Source organism: Cavia porcellus, unplaced genomic scaffold (genome assembly GCF_034190915.1).
Source record: "Cavia porcellus strain 051 isolate PalLab524CR breed Dunkin Hartley unplaced genomic scaffold, mCavPor4.1 scaffold_26, whole genome shotgun sequence".
Taxonomy (NCBI): Eukaryota; Metazoa; Chordata; class Mammalia; order Rodentia; family Caviidae; genus Cavia; species Cavia porcellus.
The window spans coordinates 37,061,321-37,080,267 of NW_026947509.1; the positions used below are offsets into that span (position 1 = coordinate 37,061,321).

The following is an 18,947-nucleotide window of genomic DNA, read 5'->3' on the forward strand; positions in this document are numbered from 1 at the left end:
ACCCTGTATTTTGAATAGAGATTTGCATGATACACCCTAAAATGAGTGAGTTCCAGGCAACATGACCCCAGAAAAAGTCTTTTTTCACACCAAATTTCAGAGGTAGATAGCAGGTTACTCCACGCTGTCTAATGGAAATTAATCATAAGAAACATATGGAATCAGCCTTATGAAATATTTATTGACTAAGAAACAGATTCAGTGATATTTCTTAAAACACAATAGCTAGTACTCCTAAAAATGATAAGGTCATCAAAAATAAGAAAGTCTAAGATACTGCCATAGAGAGGAGCCTAACAAGACAGATGACCAAACATCCTGTGGGATCCTAGAGAGAATCCTTGAACAGAGGGAGAATTAGGAGAAAACTAAGGAAGTCTGAGTAAATTTGGGCCTTAGTTAATAATAGCGTAACACAACCAATACATTATTTGTGACACAACTACCATGCTAACCTAAAATATTAACAATAGGGGAAGCTAGATATGAGTTACATAGAAACTGTCTTCACAACTTGCATAATTCAAAAAAAAAAAAACCTGCTTAAAATTACAAAGGGCAGATTCACGACCCTCTTTTTACCACCCACTCTGCTTCCAGCAAGATCTTTGAGCACAACCCACAGAAGTGAACAAGATCAAATATACAGAGAAAAATAATGTTTTGAATAATGTAGTTTTTTCAGCTCATCCATGTCATCAGAGTTTTCCAATAAAATGTTTTGATATGAAATAGCTAGGGCATTGCACAGCTCACTTACCTGGGATCAAGCTCAAGTAAATCAATTGATTTGGTCTTTAAAACTCCATTTGTTTCATACTCCAACATAATTCCTATAAATCAAACAAATGTATAGTGCTCAGCAGTGACCTTCTACAGCAAAAAGTTTTAGATTTTTAATTTCTCAACATAAAAATATGCAGTAATACTCGCAACCAAGGTTGTAGAAATTTTTCCTGATCTTTCCCTGTAAATTCCCTTGAAACTGTTTAATTGACAAGGTTAAAACATAATTAACAGTACAAGAGAAGAAAATGGAATGGCCAGAGACCTGACAGAAGTGACAACATAGAACTTCCTGAGATAGGGACTGGGGATTTAGTTCACTTATGTAAGCACCTGCATGGTGAGTGCAAGATTGTGAATTCAATAATAATAATGTTGTTTTGTTTGGTTTTGTTTTGGGGGTGCTAGTCATTGAGCATTGGGCCATAACACTGAATTGAAACTTTTAAAAATTTTTATGTTTTTGATACAGAGTTCCCCTGAGCTGCCTCAGATGGCCTCGAAATTGCAAACTTCCTGCCTCGGCCTCCCAAAGCCCTACATCACCACACCTGATTCTGGCTTTTCTTTTTATCTTCTGTATGCTACAAAACTGGGACCAAGCTAACTGCAGCCAGGAATCACCAAAAGGCACAGTCCAGAAACAACAAAGCGGTGAATTGCTCTCTATGGCCAAAAGACCAGGAAAAGGAAAGCCAAGCAAGCACTAACAGAAGTCCAAAGCTCTGTCTTGGGGATTGTGCTCTTTCCAGGTGTGTCACCCATGGGTGGAAGTCCAGGGCCGTCCCAGTCCCCAGCACATATACCAGGCACTGTCACATTTGTGACAGCAAAGCCCCTGTCCTTCTCAGCCCAGCTCCACGTGATCTGCAGCAGCACTGGCAGAGTCCTAGGACTGCTCCTCCACAGCTGGACCTCCCATGTGTGGTCCATATACCTGCAGAAGGAGAGGCCGTGCCATCCTGGGGGACTCCAGACCCTACCCTACAACTGGATATTGCAGCAGCATCAGTAAAGGTCTCTGTCTCCCTGCCTAGCCATCAGTGTCATCACCCAGCCCAGGGCTGACCCAAACAGCACCACTAAGGACTGAGCAGGAGATTGGGCACACCAGCAAAGCGAACCACAGCAGGACAACATTGCAAGTGCTCAGAAAACCAAACCAGCATTGAAACCAAAGCCCACAAATGTAGAGCAGGACTTAAGCTAAATCTAAACAGGGTGATGATCTGCAAAGATAAAAGACTTAGATTGGATCGAGAGTCTCCAATCATGCTAAAGTGTTCAAGACTCCTTTAAATGCTTCCATCTAAAATCAGGAAAAGGCAATCAACAGACATCAGTATACAGGATACAGCAAAATATCATCCATCATCTCCAGAGCCAGAAAAGGTCAGTAACAAACAACAATATAGAGATGAATGAGATTTGCAGGTTTCTCACAAGAATTTTAAAAGAGTTATCAGAAAAATGTTTCAACAGTCACAGATCCATTTGAAACAAATGAGAAAAATGGAGAGCCTCGGGACATACATAGGAGTTGAACCATAGGGAACTTGAAATTATAATTTAAATGAAAAGCACGCTGAATTTTCTCAGTAGCAGAGTTGTGATTATAAAGATGTAGTTACAATCTTGAGGTCAGGAATAAATTCATTCTAAACAGTGGAGAGAAAAAAGACCGTAAATTACTGTGTCACTGTGCTAACTCCGCAGATGTGGCATCACGATCTCCAAACTCAAATGTGGCCCGCAGGGCCTCCCTTTACTTTTAAAAATTGTTTAGGAAGTGAAAAAGGTTTTATTTTGCAATATTTTCCACACCAACAATTAAAATAGAGATTTAGCTCAGTGGCACATCACCTGTGTGGCAAGTGTGAGGTCCTGAGTTCGACCCCCAGTACCCTCTCAAAAAATAAAAATTATTAAAAGTCTTACAACAGACTTACGACATTTTAACATACTTGGCATCATTTTATAAAAAATAGCCATGTTTCCCAAAACCAAACATTAAAAAATGCAATGAGTAACATTTTCACAAATATCTTTAACAGTCGGCTTCTTTAAGGTCATCTGGATTCTTTACTCTGCTCCTGCATTCAAGATGTTACCATACGTTGTTTTGGATGAAATAGAAGGAAAAAATCTGAACTTACACAGATTTGTAGTTGGAAAGTGAAAGTGCATGTAAATAGCCTTCTCAGATAACTGTGCTATTTTGATACTACATCAAAGCCCAACAAATGGTAGCTTCTGAAAAATTATTTGCAATAGAAAGCCTGAAATCCTATCAGGGAATTCTTCTATCTTGTTAAACTAAAATTCATCAATCTGTCTCACTCCTTCAAAGGCTGGTTTATCCATGCATGATTGAAAAAATAGCATCTCACAAAGTAACGCGTATTTTCTAAATGTTGACATATTTCATCAGACAATATCGGAAATTTGCATTTGTTAATATCAGTTCCAAGCTCTGTCATCAGAAAACTCTTTTACTGTTGACAAGCTGTCAAGATCACAGTGGCAGATTTCAGTTTTCCAAAATTCTGCTTTTTGATTGAAATTTCAGGTTTTATCACTGGCAAGTAATGCTGACAGCTTGACTTAATCTTTTGGGCTGACTTTGTTCATGTGTAAGAAAGTATTTGCCAAATGCTCCAGTCTGAAAAATCCCATTTATCTGTCAGTGTTTCAAGGAAAAATGTTCTTCCAGGAGCTTGCTAGGCCACGCTGCAATGCAAATGACCACACAAGAGGTTTTCACAAGACAATTGTGGTGCTTCACAGCTCAAATGTTATCAAATTCCCCAGATTTCCTTTATTAGTGCTTCTTACCTCCTCACTGAGAATGTTGAGAAGGTTCAAGGGACTCCAAAAACGTGACAATGAAGAAAACAGTGACCATTATCAGAGGTGGTAACACTACCTCGACTCGCAGGAAGGCCAGGTGCTTTGGCTGTTCATTCCTTTTGAACCATCAGAGCAACTCTCAATAAAGTGCAAAACCAAGTAACACCTCACTGCTGTTATAAAGACAGGTTCAACCTTGTGTCACCACTGTCCGGGTCCAAAGGCCCTACACTTTAAGAATCGTTGCTATAGATCACAATTTGACACAATATCTATGATTCCAACAACAGCTATCAATCAAATGCTATCAGATCCCTGTATTTCCTTTTTAAAGACTAGATCATTGTTATGGGATGGAGCAGAGTTGACAAAGTCTGTACTTGGCAATGGAGATTCAGATTTAAGTTTCAGTGATTTTTCTACATAGTTTTTAGTATTTTAAAATTTAAGTTTATTAATATATTTCAGATATATGTAATGATCACATTAATCACAGGAAATCTGTACCTGTACACATCTTGGTTATTTTGTTCAATCCCCCTCCTTTCTACCTTCCTTCCCCTCTTTATTTACAAAAACTTTATTTCCATTTTTTCTCTTTTCTCATTTATTTTCTTTTCCTTCTTCCATTCCCTCTCCCCACTGTGTAGTCCCCCTTCCATTTGAACATGTTTTTTCCTATTTTACAATATCTATCATCAGAATGAAGAGACAATCCATTGAGTGGGGAAAAAAATGCCAGCTGTTTCTCAAAGAACTAATATCTAGAATACATAACTCAAAAAAGTCAGACTCCCTCTCAATTTAAATACAGAATCCAAAAATAACATCTGAAATAGTCATTTCTCAGAAAAAGTACAAATGGCAAATAAATGCATGAAAAAATGTTCAGCATCACTGGTTATTCAAGAGATGCAAATTAAAACAACACTGAGGCTCCAATTCACCCTAGAAAGAATGGCCATCATCAAGAAATCAACCAATAACAAATGTTGGGGGCTGCAAGGAAAAGGGAACCCTTCTCCACTGTTGGTGGGAGTGTAGATAGGTGCAACCACTGTGGAAATTAGTGTGGAGTTTCATCACAAAACTACAACTAGAGGTTCCATCTGATCCAGCTATTCCCCTTCTTGGTATCTTCTTGAAAGAACTAGAAGCATCATACCACAGCAATGTATGCACACTCATGTTTATAGTGACACAATTTATAATAGCTAAATCTTGGAAACAGCCCAAAAATCCATCAACCAATAAATGGACAAAGATGTGGGATTTTTTATATAATGGAATACTACTCAGTCATAAAGAAAGATAAGCTTGAGACATTCCTAGCTAAATGGTTGCTCTTTGAGACTATAATTTTAAGTGAAACAAACGAGACACAGATATGTAAATATCCTACTTTTTATCTGGTGTGAGAAAACAAAAGTGTAAATAACAACCAAAGTATATAATCCCTTACTCTTACAATGACACTAGGAAAGTAATCTGTAGAGATTAGTTTTCATACCTATGAATTGTACGTACAGTTTGAAGGTTGAGAGTGTGTAACATCGATAAAAGGTACTTGGCATAAAGTGTAAATGATCATTGCTTATTTCCTATTAATTAATTTAAAAACTTACGGTATCTCTGTAGTTCATATGGCCACTAGTGTCATTTAAACTTCCTTCTGCCACCTCCCCCAGTGAGGCTGTAACATCAGGGAGGGAGGAAACTCTAACATATAAGTCTTATATTTCCATGAAGGATGGGTACAGGACTGTGGTGTCCCCACACTGGTTCACCTTCCCTGTTATGGTTTAGCTCTTGAACATCCCCCACAGCCCTGAGTGTTGGAAAGGCGGCTGGATCGTGGTGCAGCCATGTTCGCCCACGTTAGTCCTCTGATGAGTTCACAGCTAGCTGTGCTATAGGGAAGTGAGGTCTGATGAGAAAAGGCAAACACCTGGGATGTGACCTGGGAAAGCGTGCCCCATCCCTCTGCCATCACTTTGCTCTCTACTTCCTGTAAGCCAGGGACTAAGTACCTTTCCTCCGCCATGACCCTTCTGTGATGAGTTTCTGCCTTCAAGCCAACCAACCATGGATAAAACCCTGAACCAAAATAAGCTTCTCCTCTTTCCGGTGTGAGTGTCCAGAATTTTGTCCCAGCAATGGTAAGGTACTAATATATTTCTTATCTTGGATCCCCATGGCCTTTTGGTAATTCTTCCTCAACACGTCTTCTCCAGGTCTTTGTGAGATCTTTCTCTTTCTCCAATGATGTTGTGACCTTCATTCTCCTTTACTGATAAATCCTGATGACTTCTAGGATTCAAGTCCGGGAATTCTTTTTCTCTCAGTTGATATTCTTTTCCTGTTTAAATTTATCTATGCCCACATCTTTATCAATACACCAACTGCTACTAACTAACTTTCCAGCCTGGATCCAGACCTGTGGGTGACTTCACTCATCTCAAACACATTCAGGATCTTCCATTCCAAGCCTGCTTCTCCTCCAGAGATTCCCCTGCCGGTAACAGACTCTACCACTCAATCAGCTACACAGATACAACCTTAAAACTCATCTCAGCAGAGCCTCCTGATTTAAACTCATCTTCAGTAGCATGGTCAGCTATGAACTTGTCGGTGGACAAATCCACGGATGAGAATCCCTTGCTGATTCTGTAAGACCTATACAGGTAACCTCCTGTGTAACAAGGAATATTTTAGAACCCCCCCAGAAAAGATTCAAAATGCTTTTAATGACTCAAAAAAGTGCCCAGAATACCTACACATGCCAGACAAACAGCTGGAGCTCAGAGCTTATTTGGTATAGTTTTGTTCTGGGAGCCCTTCCCTGAAAGTAATTCTTTTGTGCAGAACACCTGAAGCCTAACTCTATTTCTGTAGTCCAAGAAACAAACTTATTTATAAAGAAATTAGAAAAGATTCTGTGGAGAGCCACCCACTAAAAATTCTATTCTTATTTTCTTAGAGTAAAAAAAGATAGCTTTTGTCACATTGAACTTTTCAGCAAAATATAGATATTACATTTGAAAAATCTATTTATATGTCCAGAGTTCTAGAAATAATTGAAAAGGGTTTACTTTCAAGATTGGAAGTAGGATACAATCATTTAAGATTGGAAATAGATTTTGAAAATAGATATATCAACAAGTGAGGATGCAATTATTACTAATATCACATTTATTTATAAATGCAAAAGAAACTATAATATCTAAATACAAATTAGCAACTAATGTATAAGATGTAGCCAAAATGGATATCAAAGAAAATTATGACAAATAAGACAACACATTTCTGAATGAGAAAGCTCAGTACAATAAAAATGTAAAATTAATTTAAGGAATTGAAATAGGAGACTTTTGTTTGGTGTTTAAAAATTTATTCTGCCAGATATTATAATGACCTATAAAACTATAAGGTACAAAATCAGGTCAGCATAACAGAATTATCTATACAGGAAGATTTTAAAATAAGGTGAAGGTACCACTCCAAATTAATGGAGAAAGAATGGATTACTTAATATATAATGTTATAATCCTCTGTACTTAAAAAATTTTTTAAAAACCTTTTTTGCCATACAAAATGTACAGATATATTCCAGTTGGATTAGAGATTTTAATACTGAAAATAAAATATAAAATAGTCCAAGTGACAGATCATGCTTATATTTTAGTGCTTATTAAAGCAACAGCTAAAAATTAAAATTGGCATATTTGTCTGAAAAAAATTTTGAGCTTCTACCAGAGATACCACAGACAAATGGTGACAAAAATATTTCAACTACAAACACGAAGATTATAGAACTTTATATGAATAATTCTGAAGCTGATGCTAAAAGAAACATAAGCAAAAGGCCCAAACACAACAGTCCATTTGAAAACAAAAACAATGATCAGAAAATACACAAAATACTTCATTAAAATGAAAAAAGTACAAAGGAAACAAGGCATTATTTGTAGCTCACAGATTAACAAAGAGTATAAAAACTAATAATGCTTGATTAGTAAGTTGAATAAATGGGTTCTCACAAGTGGTGGTTAGTATACCAGGTGCTTTTTTCAAAGGGACATCACACCTTGAAGACAATAAGTATGATCTTAATCCTTTATGTATTTTACAAGATTTGTTCATAAATATTTCTTTTTATTAAAAAGCTAAAAAGTAAAATAAACCTGGGCATGGTGGCACATGTCTAAAATCCCAGCACTCAGTAGGCTGAGGCAATAGGATTGCCACAAGTTCAAGACCAGCCTCAACTACATAGTGAGGTCTTGCCTTAAAAAAACAGAAAATGCAAATTTTTTTGTGTGTGCAGTACCAGGGATAAACTCAGGACCCTGCACTTGCCAGGCATGTGCTTGTGTCACTGAGCTAAATCCCCAGCCCACAAAAATTTTTTAAATGTAAGAAAAATAAGAAAATGAAAGAAAAGAAAAAAATTACAAAGACCAACATTATTAGAATATATAACTCTTAAGGAACAAAATCCCCACAAGGTATTTAACCCAAATAAAATATAATAATTGGAAAGTAAAATGGTTTATGCTTTATATTATTTGATCAATTTTGCATGCCTATGTCTTATAATCTGAGTAACTATGCCGAAGATAACAGTATGCAAGACAATAACCATTGTTAATTTCCTATTGTCTTGTTTTGAAATTCTATATCATTGTTTTTATTGTTTTTGCTCTTTAAAATAAAAATTTTAAAAAGTAATAAACTCTACATAAGTGAGAGATACTGTTATCAAGAATCCTTTCCTTTTCTTTTAAGTTTTTTATAGTACATAGAAAAATTCTTAGCATGTAGTACTTATTATTGAGGAATAATAATAATCTGTAATTCAAAGAAAGGTTTAAAAAAAAAAAAAAGCTCTTGACAACCCACATGGCAAAATCTAATAGCCTAAGGAAAAGCGGTAAAAATTTTCACAAATTAACAAAAGACTACTTTTCCTGTTCAACACTTTCTTGTTTCTACCAACATGAGTAATGCTCAGAAGTCCTTAGAATGACTAGCACAAATGTCAGTTGCTACACAAATGGATCTAGAAAGTAAAATGCAAAATCTGAAACATTGCACCTTTAATTGTGTCGCTGTGACAAGACACCAAAGCAGTGTATCAACCTTTCCCTTAATCTCTGAGCTCCAACATGGGCACCAGGCTATGACAATGCTGTACAGAATATAAACAGAAAACAGATCAAGATATTGACGGTCTCTCCTCAGCGATTAATTCCACAATGTCTTAATGTTTCTGATCTTCTGTTAGTTATAATACAGTAAGTATTATTCTCCAAAAATCCTTGGGTAAGGATCCTGTACCCTCAAAATTTGGTTATATATTTTAAAACCATGACTCAAAAGAAATATCAACAGAAATATTTAACGTGCTCAAATTATTGAGCACGTTATCGAGTATTACCTAGTTAAAATGTAAAAGACAAAAGTTAACTGATGCATGGAAAGCATGTAGCTGTCACTTGCTCTTGACAAAACCAAAAACTGATGGACAACTGAATGCAACTGAGACAGAAAGGGGATTTCCCCGGGCTGGTTAATCACAACACTACGATGTCCATTTAGTCACTTAGGACGAATTCAATGGTTGCTAACAGAGAATGTTCCAGATCTACAAGCCACTCACCAAAAGTAAGAGGACCAAACACCGAACTCGAAGGCGAAACAAAATTGCTCTATTCGCATGAGTGACACGTTTCCTATTTGATGTTATTGAAACACCCATATACTATTCAGCAGTACATAAGAAACTTGCTTAGGACATGGCTCACCAAAAATTGGAACTATCTCATTATGGGGTAATCATGAGGTACGAGTTGCAAGCCTGAGTCTGAAACTTTATTTGAATCTGTAATTGCTACTAGAATTGTTGACTTTCAGAGCAACGCAGATCATTTCTATGACCTGGTCACATATCCAGAGGGTTACAAGCATTGTGTCCAACACACCCCAGCTGGTCAAACTCCTTTACTCAACAAATACGTGAGGGCCTTGTTTATGCACCAAGCTCTGCTGTGAGTGCTGGAGATATTGCAGTGAGTGCAATCAGCAAAGTCTCTGCCTTCACTGAGCTCTTGCGGTGGGGGTGAGGGGATTAAGCAACAAAAAATGAGCAGTTATCACAATGTGTTGGAGTGAGATAGTCACAAGCAGAAAAGACAAACCAGGGCAAAAGTCTGTGAAATATTTTGAGAAAAAGGAAGTTTTAGAAAGGGAGGTCATCCAAGTCTTCACTTTGGTTACTTTTGAGAAAAGAGCTTAAAAAAAAATAGGAGCTGTCATTATGCAAATGCCCATAACTAGTGGACATTTATTAATATTGGATGATTATTTCAGGTAGAAAGAACAGCAACGGTGGAGAGCTAGGTGGGGGCACCTTTGACCCCAGAAAAGTAGAGATGATAGAGGAGAACCCAGGAAATGGGGGAGTCAGAGAAGCAAAAGGGAACGTTCTGGGGTGTTCTGGAGACCTGAGCCTTTTACATTAAGTCTGCAGTCCTGAAATCGGACTGTATGGAGAAAAAAGAGGAAGCTCTGGCCACAGAGAATGGACGTGGTCAAGGGGAGAAGATGGCGCTGGGTTCCAAGCATCATTTAAAGGCAGGTGGTGGGATTTGTCCTGGGATCTGACATGGAACGTGAGAGAGGAGACAAGGGTCAGTCTGCAATTTTGGCCAAGCAAGTGAGGAAATGAGCTGCTACTGACAGAAAGGGAAGATACAGAGTTTGACACCCCAACCCACATGAGATGTGCATTGAACACACAAACAGAGGCGCTGGGCAGATGGGCAGCCACTCAAAACAGGAAAGTGTTTCATCCCTGAGAACAGATGACTCGCCCAGCAAACGAGATCAGATAGAAACGAGAAGTCCGAAGTCAAAGATCTCAGACACTGTCACAGTAAGAGATTAGAGCGAAAAAGAACCAAAAAGATGCATGAAGAAAGAGGGGCACAGAGAGAGAAAGGAAAGCAGGAGAGAGGACGAAAGGAGCTCAGAGCTTCATGTTCAGAGGGGAGGATGCTGCGTCAGGTCAACAGAGATGGCGACTGGCCGTGACCAGCAGGCCCAGCCACATGAACGCCAGGGGGACCTCAAACGGGGAGTTCCGGGGCATAAGTAAAAATGGAAATGCAAGAGGAATGAAGTTTGACTCTGACAAGAAGAGAGGAATCAGGGGAAGAATTCTTGTTTCTTGCAAGGAGGTTTCCTCTGAAGGGAAAGAGGCCAGTTAGCTGCTGGAAAGGGTCCGCAGAGGGCCAGGTGACTGACAGCTTCACGGATTGAAACAAATTGCTCAGTGGGAAAATTCCACAGCGAGAGTCAAATATTCTAATCTTGGAGCCCACGTTCCAGCCTCCATTCCACAACAAGGGATTGAGGCTTGCCCTTCACTACGGTGCTGTTCGTGAAAACACTGCTGACACAGCCTAAAGAGAACAGGCTACTCAGGAATGCAACCTCTTGTAGGTTAATCAGAATGCTAACAGGAAAGAAAATGAGTCTCCTTCTTGTCTATCACATGTTAGCTCCATGTTGGAGGAGGTTGTAGCCCAGTCCTGTTCTTCCAGGGAGACAGACTCATAATTCTTTGCGATTTTAAACATCTCTTCACGACTGTTTCCATGCCTGAACCGATCTCTTTCATAATCCACATTCACACATTCACTCCACAGACATCAAGTGCCTCCTATACTCCAGGACCTTTTCTTTTCTTTTTTTTTTTTTTTAATTTTATTTAAAAGATAAAAAGAAAAACAAAAAGCAAAAGAATCAAGCAAACAACTAACCCAAAACAATAGCAGTATAGACTTTGAAAACAAGACCATAGGTCCCAGTATCAAAACAGCCCCCAAGATGTTAGGAATTTGACAATGGTTGTCAGACTGCATATTGTTATCTTCCAAGGGGCTGCTTAGATGACCAGACAGTGACATGGAAAATTGATGTAATCACGAGTATTAATTGTTCTTTTCCAGGAAGTAATATAATTAGTAGTACAGTCATCTTATGTATATATATATACAAATTTATATCTTTTCCCTTCCTTTTTTACCCCCTGCCCCCTATCCCAGCTACTTTTTCCCTTTGAGCAGGTTCTTATCCTTACACAATATTTCTGGTAGATTTTGCTCTCTCCATATCTTACACTAGGGAGACAACACTGTATTTTACACACATGAGATTTATTTCACTTACAAGTACGGTCTTTTCTAGATTTAAGAATGCAGCCGTGAACAAAAGAACGATGGTAGTTCTCACGCAGTGTCCATCCCTCGGGAAGAGGTGGATATTTACCATGTGAACAATAAACACAGGGCAGGTTATGAGGGATATAATAAAGATGAACAATGGAATAGTATAAGATCAGTGAAGGATACTTCGGAGGCATCTCTGGCTTGGTTACGTTGGCTGAACCCCGATAAAGAAAAGAGGTTAGCCGTTGCGAGGTCTGGGGAAATGTGGGTCCAGAAAGAGGACGAGTCTGCTCTCATCTGATGGGCTGTTCCGTCTGTTCTCAGAGAAAAAGAGCCAGACTTTTAAGCATGGAGAGGACTGTTAAAGAAGTCGTAAGTACAGAGAAGGTAGGAGAGTGAGACTCTATACAGCAGGCTCAGCCAGATTCCACAAATAAAGTGGGCACATCGGTGGCACACACCTGTAACTCCAGCACTCAGGAGGCTGAGGCAGGAGGCTCAGGATCGCTGCAAGTCCGGGGCCAGCCTGGGCTACAGAGTGAGCTCAAGGCTGGTCCAAACTGCACAGGGAGACCTTGTCTCAAGAAAGACTAAAGAAATAAATAAAATAGCTCTGCGCTCCTGCTGTTGTCTCGGCTTCCAAGAGTGAGTGTCTTGGGTCATCATCAAACACTGCTCAGCCCTCGACCTCATTCCTGAGTAACCAGGAAACCTTAGACCTCAAAGTGTAAGTCTTCCGGAAACAGTCACTCAAAAAGTTGTGAGGCACCGAGGCCCTCCAGGATCTCAGCCTGGGCTCCCCGGTCACTGAGCCAGCAGACACCGGCGCCCCCCGACCCGCCCCAGCCCCCCCCCCCCGTGCCCTCCCCGCCACCTCTCTGAGACCAGGCCCCAGCGCAGGTGTGCGGAGCCCGTACCTGGCGGGTAATACCGCAGCAGGAGGCTCTTGAGCTTCATTTTCTCCCTTTTAGGTCTCAAGCAGCGAGGCTTCGTAGCCATAGAAACCAACAAACAGCAGCCGGTGGCCTCTGCGCGTGCGCAGTCCAGTTCGCAAGGCCCGCGGTGGGACCCGGGTGAGCAGGTCGCTGTGTCTCCCTAGGTGAGCGTCCTTGAAGTTCTTACGGTTTCCTTAAATCGACTCAATTATTTTACTTCACATTTTAAAGTGGCATTTAAGAGAAAAGCCAGGTCGCTATTGTAAAGGAAAACTTCATATAGTTTTCAAAGAGCAGATTCAAATAAATGCGATTTTTTAAAAAGGCTGTTGAATTACTAGCTGCGTCTGACAGACTCTGAATCAAGACTCAGTCCTGCCTTTCAAAAGAATTTTTTTTTTCTTTTAAGGATAAAAAGAGGAAAAATTAGCAGCTGTTTGAGATCTACTAGGCGGGCAAGCCACTGGCCAAGCCTTGGTACTTGATGTGCTCACAAGCTTGGAGACATCCTTAAAGTCAGAATGCCTTTCCTGCTGGCACTGTGAAACCTAACAGAAATGCGCAGGCGTGAACACTGTCTCTCACAAGTTAGAGTGAACCAAACTGAGGCAACTGTACAAAATAACTTTCAAAATCAGGGGAGAAATGACTGAAGAGACAAAAAGATCAACCAGCTAAATGCACTGGATGATCTTGTGCTCCGGACCAGGAATAATTAGTTATAAAGCCACTACTAGACAATGAGTAAAATAGATTGTGGTTCAGCTTATAGCATTATGACAGTTGCTTGATTTTGATTTTTGTACTGTGGTTATGTAAAAGAATGCCCTTTTTATGAGGAAAGACACTGATGTATTCTGAGATAAAAGGATCATGATGTCTAATCAATTCTCATGTATAGACATGTATGGATAGATTTTGCTAGATCAATGAAAACCATAAAGCTAATGAACACAAGGTTGAATCTATGAAGAGATTCTTTTTGAGGAGTTGCAAATATGATTGCTGCAACTTCTTTAAATTTAAAATTCTTACAAAACAAAAAGTAGCCCCTGTTTCCTGCAGGCCAAGCCAGGCTCCAGAATGTTCCAGGATGTTGCAGAACTATTTGGATCTACTTGTATTTTGTGAAGAGCACCTCAGTTTTACTCCCTGCTTCATTACTAATCTCAGCTCCATCCTCTTCTCTCTCTCTGGAACCAAAGGCCCCCATCCTGTTACCCACCCTTCACACCCCTGCACTTTCCCAGGCTGCCCTGCTACCTAGCTGGCTGGCTCTTTGCTTCCATTTGCAGGTAAAGAATTCCCCAGTTCCCTGACCAAACATTTAGGAGTTATCCTTTTGCTGCTTGAAACAAATCCCAGCTCTACCTTTGACAGTTTCTCAAATGTTTCGAGTTTGTGCTGAATTTCCATGTAACTGGCTGAAGTCCACTAGCGGTCAGGAGGCCCGTCGTTGATCTTCAGCTACATGCAGTTTATCAAAGAAGTCGAGGCACACTGACCTCCAGTCACAGTTTCCAGAATCCCAACAGTTTCCTCAGAGGATATGGAGCCTCTTATGAGAAGAAGGTTCTCAGGGTCCTAATTTGGTAATCCAGAATCCTTATCAAGCACCAAGTTTAAGATTACCTCTTCCCCTTCTTGGAAAAAGCCAAAAATTGTATACAAATGAAGTGATAATACAAACGGGAACAACTGAAACTCTTGAGCACAAATGCTTCCTGGCATTGACACGTATTGCAATTGCTTCTGAGTTTAGCTGACTTGTCATTTTTTCAGGGCAGAACCTGCTCCACGATTCCCCAGGCTGAGTACAGAATTGCTCCACTCTACATCACCTGCCAGGAAGAGCCACTCAATATGAAGAGTGGACAAAAATCCCTGAAACAAGACTACGTTGAGCAGAGGAGAGGTGCGGTATCCCAGGGTATGGCTTCCTCACAGGACTACCTGGAAGTTTTATGACACTTCTAGTCAACGCACAGCCTCTTCCCTAGATCAACAGCTGATTCATGTATATAAATGTACTACTCGACCCCAGCTGTCTATCTGCAGTACACTGAATGTCTGTGTCCCCTTCAAAGCTTACCCTACTGGAATTCTAACCCCAATATAATGGCATACATAGGTGGGGTCTTTTAGAGGCATTCATAAGGGTGAGATTCCTATAAGAGAGACACCAGAGAGGTCTAGCCCTTCTTTCTGCCTCATGAGGGTAAACTGAGATGTTGGCAGTCTGAAACACAGAAGAGAATCCTCACCAAAAGTGGTCATGGCAGCACTGTGATCTCAAACTTCATCCTCCAGAGCCATGAGAAATAAATAAATGTCTGCTGCTTCTGAGCCACCAAATTTGTAGAACTCTGTTATAGCAGCAGTTTGAAATAAGACATCACCACTGAGACCTGCCCTCCACAACCAGAAACTAGGTAACTAGCAGTGTTACTTTGGCTCCCCCAAACCAGTAGTTAGTGGAGTACAGTCACTTTGGGCTTCAGCTGTCAATGTATGCTCCCCCAAACAGCAATAACTGGGAACCCAGGAGCTCGTGAGAAGTATGCATCCTTGTCCCACTGCACTGAGAGAAGCCAGTAAATAGGCTGAGAGCAAATGCTATGGTCTGGACCTAAAATACCTTCTGCCACACACACACACAAAAGCCCATGTGTTCAGAGATGGAACTGTTTTGAAGGTCACAGAGGTATTGGATCTATCTGTGGGTTTATCCACTGACGGGTTCACAGCTGAATGTGTTCTTCAGAGATGAGGCTGGTGGGAGGAAGTAGATCACTGGGGATGTGTCTTAGTTACTTTTCTCGCCATGAGGTAAAATACTCCCAAAATTAAAAGAGAAAAAGTTCATTTAGATCATAGTTTATAGTGGTTTCAGTCCATAATTGGCTGACTCCAAGACAGGATGGCTTGGCAGGGGGCTTCACAGAGGAGAACCAGTTAATGGCAAGCAAAAGATAGCAAAAGCAAGAAAGGGAGAAGACAAGTCTTTCTGTCCCTCATATTGTATCCAGGCAACCAGGATTAGGGCAATGCTAATTTAGTAATCACCCACTCTTAATCCCAGCATCATATACTCTAGATTCACTCACTTCTGTCAAAGCCCCACTATGACTGCACGAGGCTTTGCAGGGACATCTAGACACGAACCATAAAGGGAAAAGCCATGCCACAGGTTCCTTCCACTCAGCCTCTTTTCTCTCTCTGCTTCCAGCTGCCATGAAGTGAGCGGCCCTTCTTCATCAAGCCCGTGCACCGTGATGTTCCTGCCTCGGAGCCAGTTGATCATGGACCAAAGCCTCTGAAACTGTGAGCCAAAATAAACCATCCTTTCCTATAAATTGTGGGTGTCAGGTATTTTATCCCACTGATGGAAAAGATGATTAATAGAAAAAGTCCCCAGGAGGGTGAGTGGGAGAGGAGGGTGACCTTTAAAACTGAGAGGCAAAAGAGGAGGAGGAGGAAAAAAAAGGAGTCAGGCTGGGGATCCAACAGCATTAAAGCTGACACAGTGGGATAAGAGTAGAGATTTAGCTCAGCAGCATAAGCGCCTGCCTTGCAAGCATGTGGTTGTGAGTTCGATCCCTGGTACCAATAAAAAAAAAAAAAAGTAGAGATTACATCTGCCACCCAGCTTGGTGAATGTCACTGGTCCAGTGCCTCCTAGAGAAACTCGGTGCCTCAAAGGGGGCGCTGCAGCTGCGAGTATTCAGAGCCTCTGTGAAAGCAGAGAGGCTCAGTTCCCTCCTGGAGGAAATGAAAGAGACCAGGTGGCTGTTTCAAGCCAGGCAGAAGAGGCCAGCTGTACAAAGGGGTTTAAGGAACCACTGTTGTAGCAGGCCTGTGAGCAGAGGGGCTGCCCTGTGCAGGGGACATGGTGACACATCATTTATCCCCTATCCTCCTCCAGTCCCGCTGCCTGACTCAAAAATATCAGATCTTATTGGAACACAAAAACTGAAAGAGTCAGGGCCACTGGTTAAGTCATTCATTCAATCTGTATTGAGGGTTTGCTGTTACAAGAATCTAAATGTCAAGTGATCATCACAGGAGAATCATTCAGAGTTGAGGTGGGCTTGAAATACGGCATGGGTTGGAAGAGGGCCCCAAATTTACATTCACTTATCAGTTAATGGCTGGGAAATGCACGTTGCACTAGCATGGGTGATAATCAACAGCTTTGCTGCCTGTAATTCATCAGAGCAATTTTCCTGATCTGTTGCTTGGTTCCTTGGGCAAATCCCATCACACATTGGGGTTCAATTTCCTCATTAGAAAAGTAGAAAGGGTCATGGCATCCAAGTCATAAAGGTGTTGTTGCTGTAAGTCTGGCTCATTTAGAAACACTCCATACATATTAGGGATAATGATGAGAAGAAACATCACTATTTTAAGTGTGTTTGAAACTGGGGCCAGGGTATATATACACGATTTCCATTTAAATTGATAATCTAATTCAGCTGGGCTCCAGTAATCACCTCTGTGCAATCTGGAGTCTTTTGTGTGATGCTGGACAACAAGCTTGCCTTCTAATTATGTTATTAATATTAGTAGAGCAAATATAAATATCAAAACTAGTTTGCACTCTTTAAGACATACAGTAAGTACTTTTTCTAAAATCCAAATAGTTTCAACTCCTTAAAGAAATGACTGGGAGGATTCTAGAGGGAGAAGGAGGAATCTATAATTTAACAAGCTAGACATATTCTACAGAAGAATTTATATAAATGTACTATATAAAATAGTATAAAATGGTATAGAAGAATACAGAATGCTCAGAAGATGAAAGGGAGGACCTGAGATGGGTATGATGCTGTTTTCCACCACTGGCACATTAATTAATTGGTTATTGATTAATGAGTGGTGCTTGAGAACTTGTAAGATCCATTGGAATCAGAGCGAAGGGAGCTAGCTAGAAGGACGCAGGTATTAGCTCAGTATAAATAATCTACTGTCAGTTCCTACAGTAATGGATTGGACTGTGCAGTAGTTTGGACCTGAAATGTCCCCTAAAGGTCCACATCTTCAAAGCCTGGCTCCAGCTTGACATTATTAGAAGATGGTAGAACTGTTGAAAGGTGCAGAATCCAGCTGTCAAAGGAGATACTGGGAATCTCACCCCTTCTGTTGCTTTTTGGCTTTTTGAACATAAGGTGAGCAGATTCACTCCATCACACATTCTTTGTTGTGATGTGGCACCACAATGTAGAAGCGGACTAACACAGGCTACCTCTGGAAGTCCAAGGAATTTCTCAGCTTTGGAAGTGTTCTGGCTGATGTAGTTTGCATAGCTGCCAGGATTGTTACAGAACATAGTAGTAAACTGGCTGAAGACAGGATGAGATAAAATTTCCCTTATGGGACCACGACTCCATAATCTGGTGTTCTTTGCGTGTCTGTGTTTTCACAAGAGAATAAATGTGGAAGGATGGGAAAATAGTGGATTAGTGATTCCAACCATAGTCATCTGAAATTTCAACCATAGTCATCTCATCCATGACCTAGAATAAATTGTTTATCTCCCTAACCCTTGGTTACACAGCTACAAATGATTTTATTTCATTCCTTTCAGCTCCATCATACCATGACTGACTTCTTCCCCCTCTGGGTTTGTATTCTTGTCATCCTTACGGCCTGTTAAGCTTCCTGTATCAATCTTCCTAAAGTGATACCAGGCTAGTTATCTTGTCCACATGCTCAATTTGACTTCATGCCCCAGTGTGGATGGGAGGGTGTGAATTTCACACCTCAGGCTCCCTACTGTGTGAGTCTACACAAGCTGCCTGCTGATAACTTATGGTCACTTTCAGGTAAACTCTCATGTCCTTGTTGATTGCTTAGTCACATCTTTCAGAGGTATTTTGATGGCTGTTTCTGCCCTCAACAAAGTTTCGTTTTTCTTCTCATGTGTATTTGGTTATGTGGTAGCAGTGATTCCTGTTGTCTTCTGCTAGTAGAACTGGATCTTTGCATCTCTCTAATCTATTAGCCCTTATCAAATCTTTAGGAGTCTGGCGTCCCTGGACAATGGTGCCTGTGAGCTGCTTCACTCATGGTTAAAGAGTTCAGGACGTCTTACAGGTGATTGGGCCCGCAGAGGCATCTGTCTGGGATTTTACCTTCCTTC

General features: G+C 40.5%; 1 protein-coding gene and 1 long non-coding RNA gene across 6 annotated transcripts in view; one reads left to right on the forward strand and one right to left on the reverse strand.

Annotated features, from left to right (window-relative positions):
- Daw1 (dynein assembly factor with WD repeats 1) overlaps positions 1-13,271 on the reverse strand; it is a 47,722-nt gene extending 34,451 nt beyond the window's left edge. For 2 of the 5 annotated variants that reach the window (XR_010043468.1, XM_063237211.1), the window contains exons 1-2: positions 12,788-13,270; positions 761-833 (exon numbers count right to left, since the gene is read on the reverse strand). Coding sequence is in view for 3 of the 5 variants with exons in the window: in XM_063237211.1 (XP_063093281.1) it covers positions 761-833; positions 12,788-12,869 (155 nt within the window). In the remaining 2 variants the exon portion in view is untranslated. Of the gene's footprint in view, positions 1-760; positions 834-12,787 lie in introns of all 5 variants that reach the window. The other 3 variants (XR_010043467.1, XM_063237210.1, XM_063237209.1) reach the window with 3 other exon arrangements.
- LOC111758134 (uncharacterized) lies at positions 12,814-16,161 on the forward strand. Its single transcript, XR_002792359.2, has 3 exons — positions 12,814-12,969; positions 14,588-14,720; positions 16,035-16,161. It is a non-coding gene; the product is annotated as an uncharacterized LOC111758134 (long non-coding RNA).
- The last annotated feature ends 2,786 nt before the right edge of the window (positions 16,162-18,947 follow it).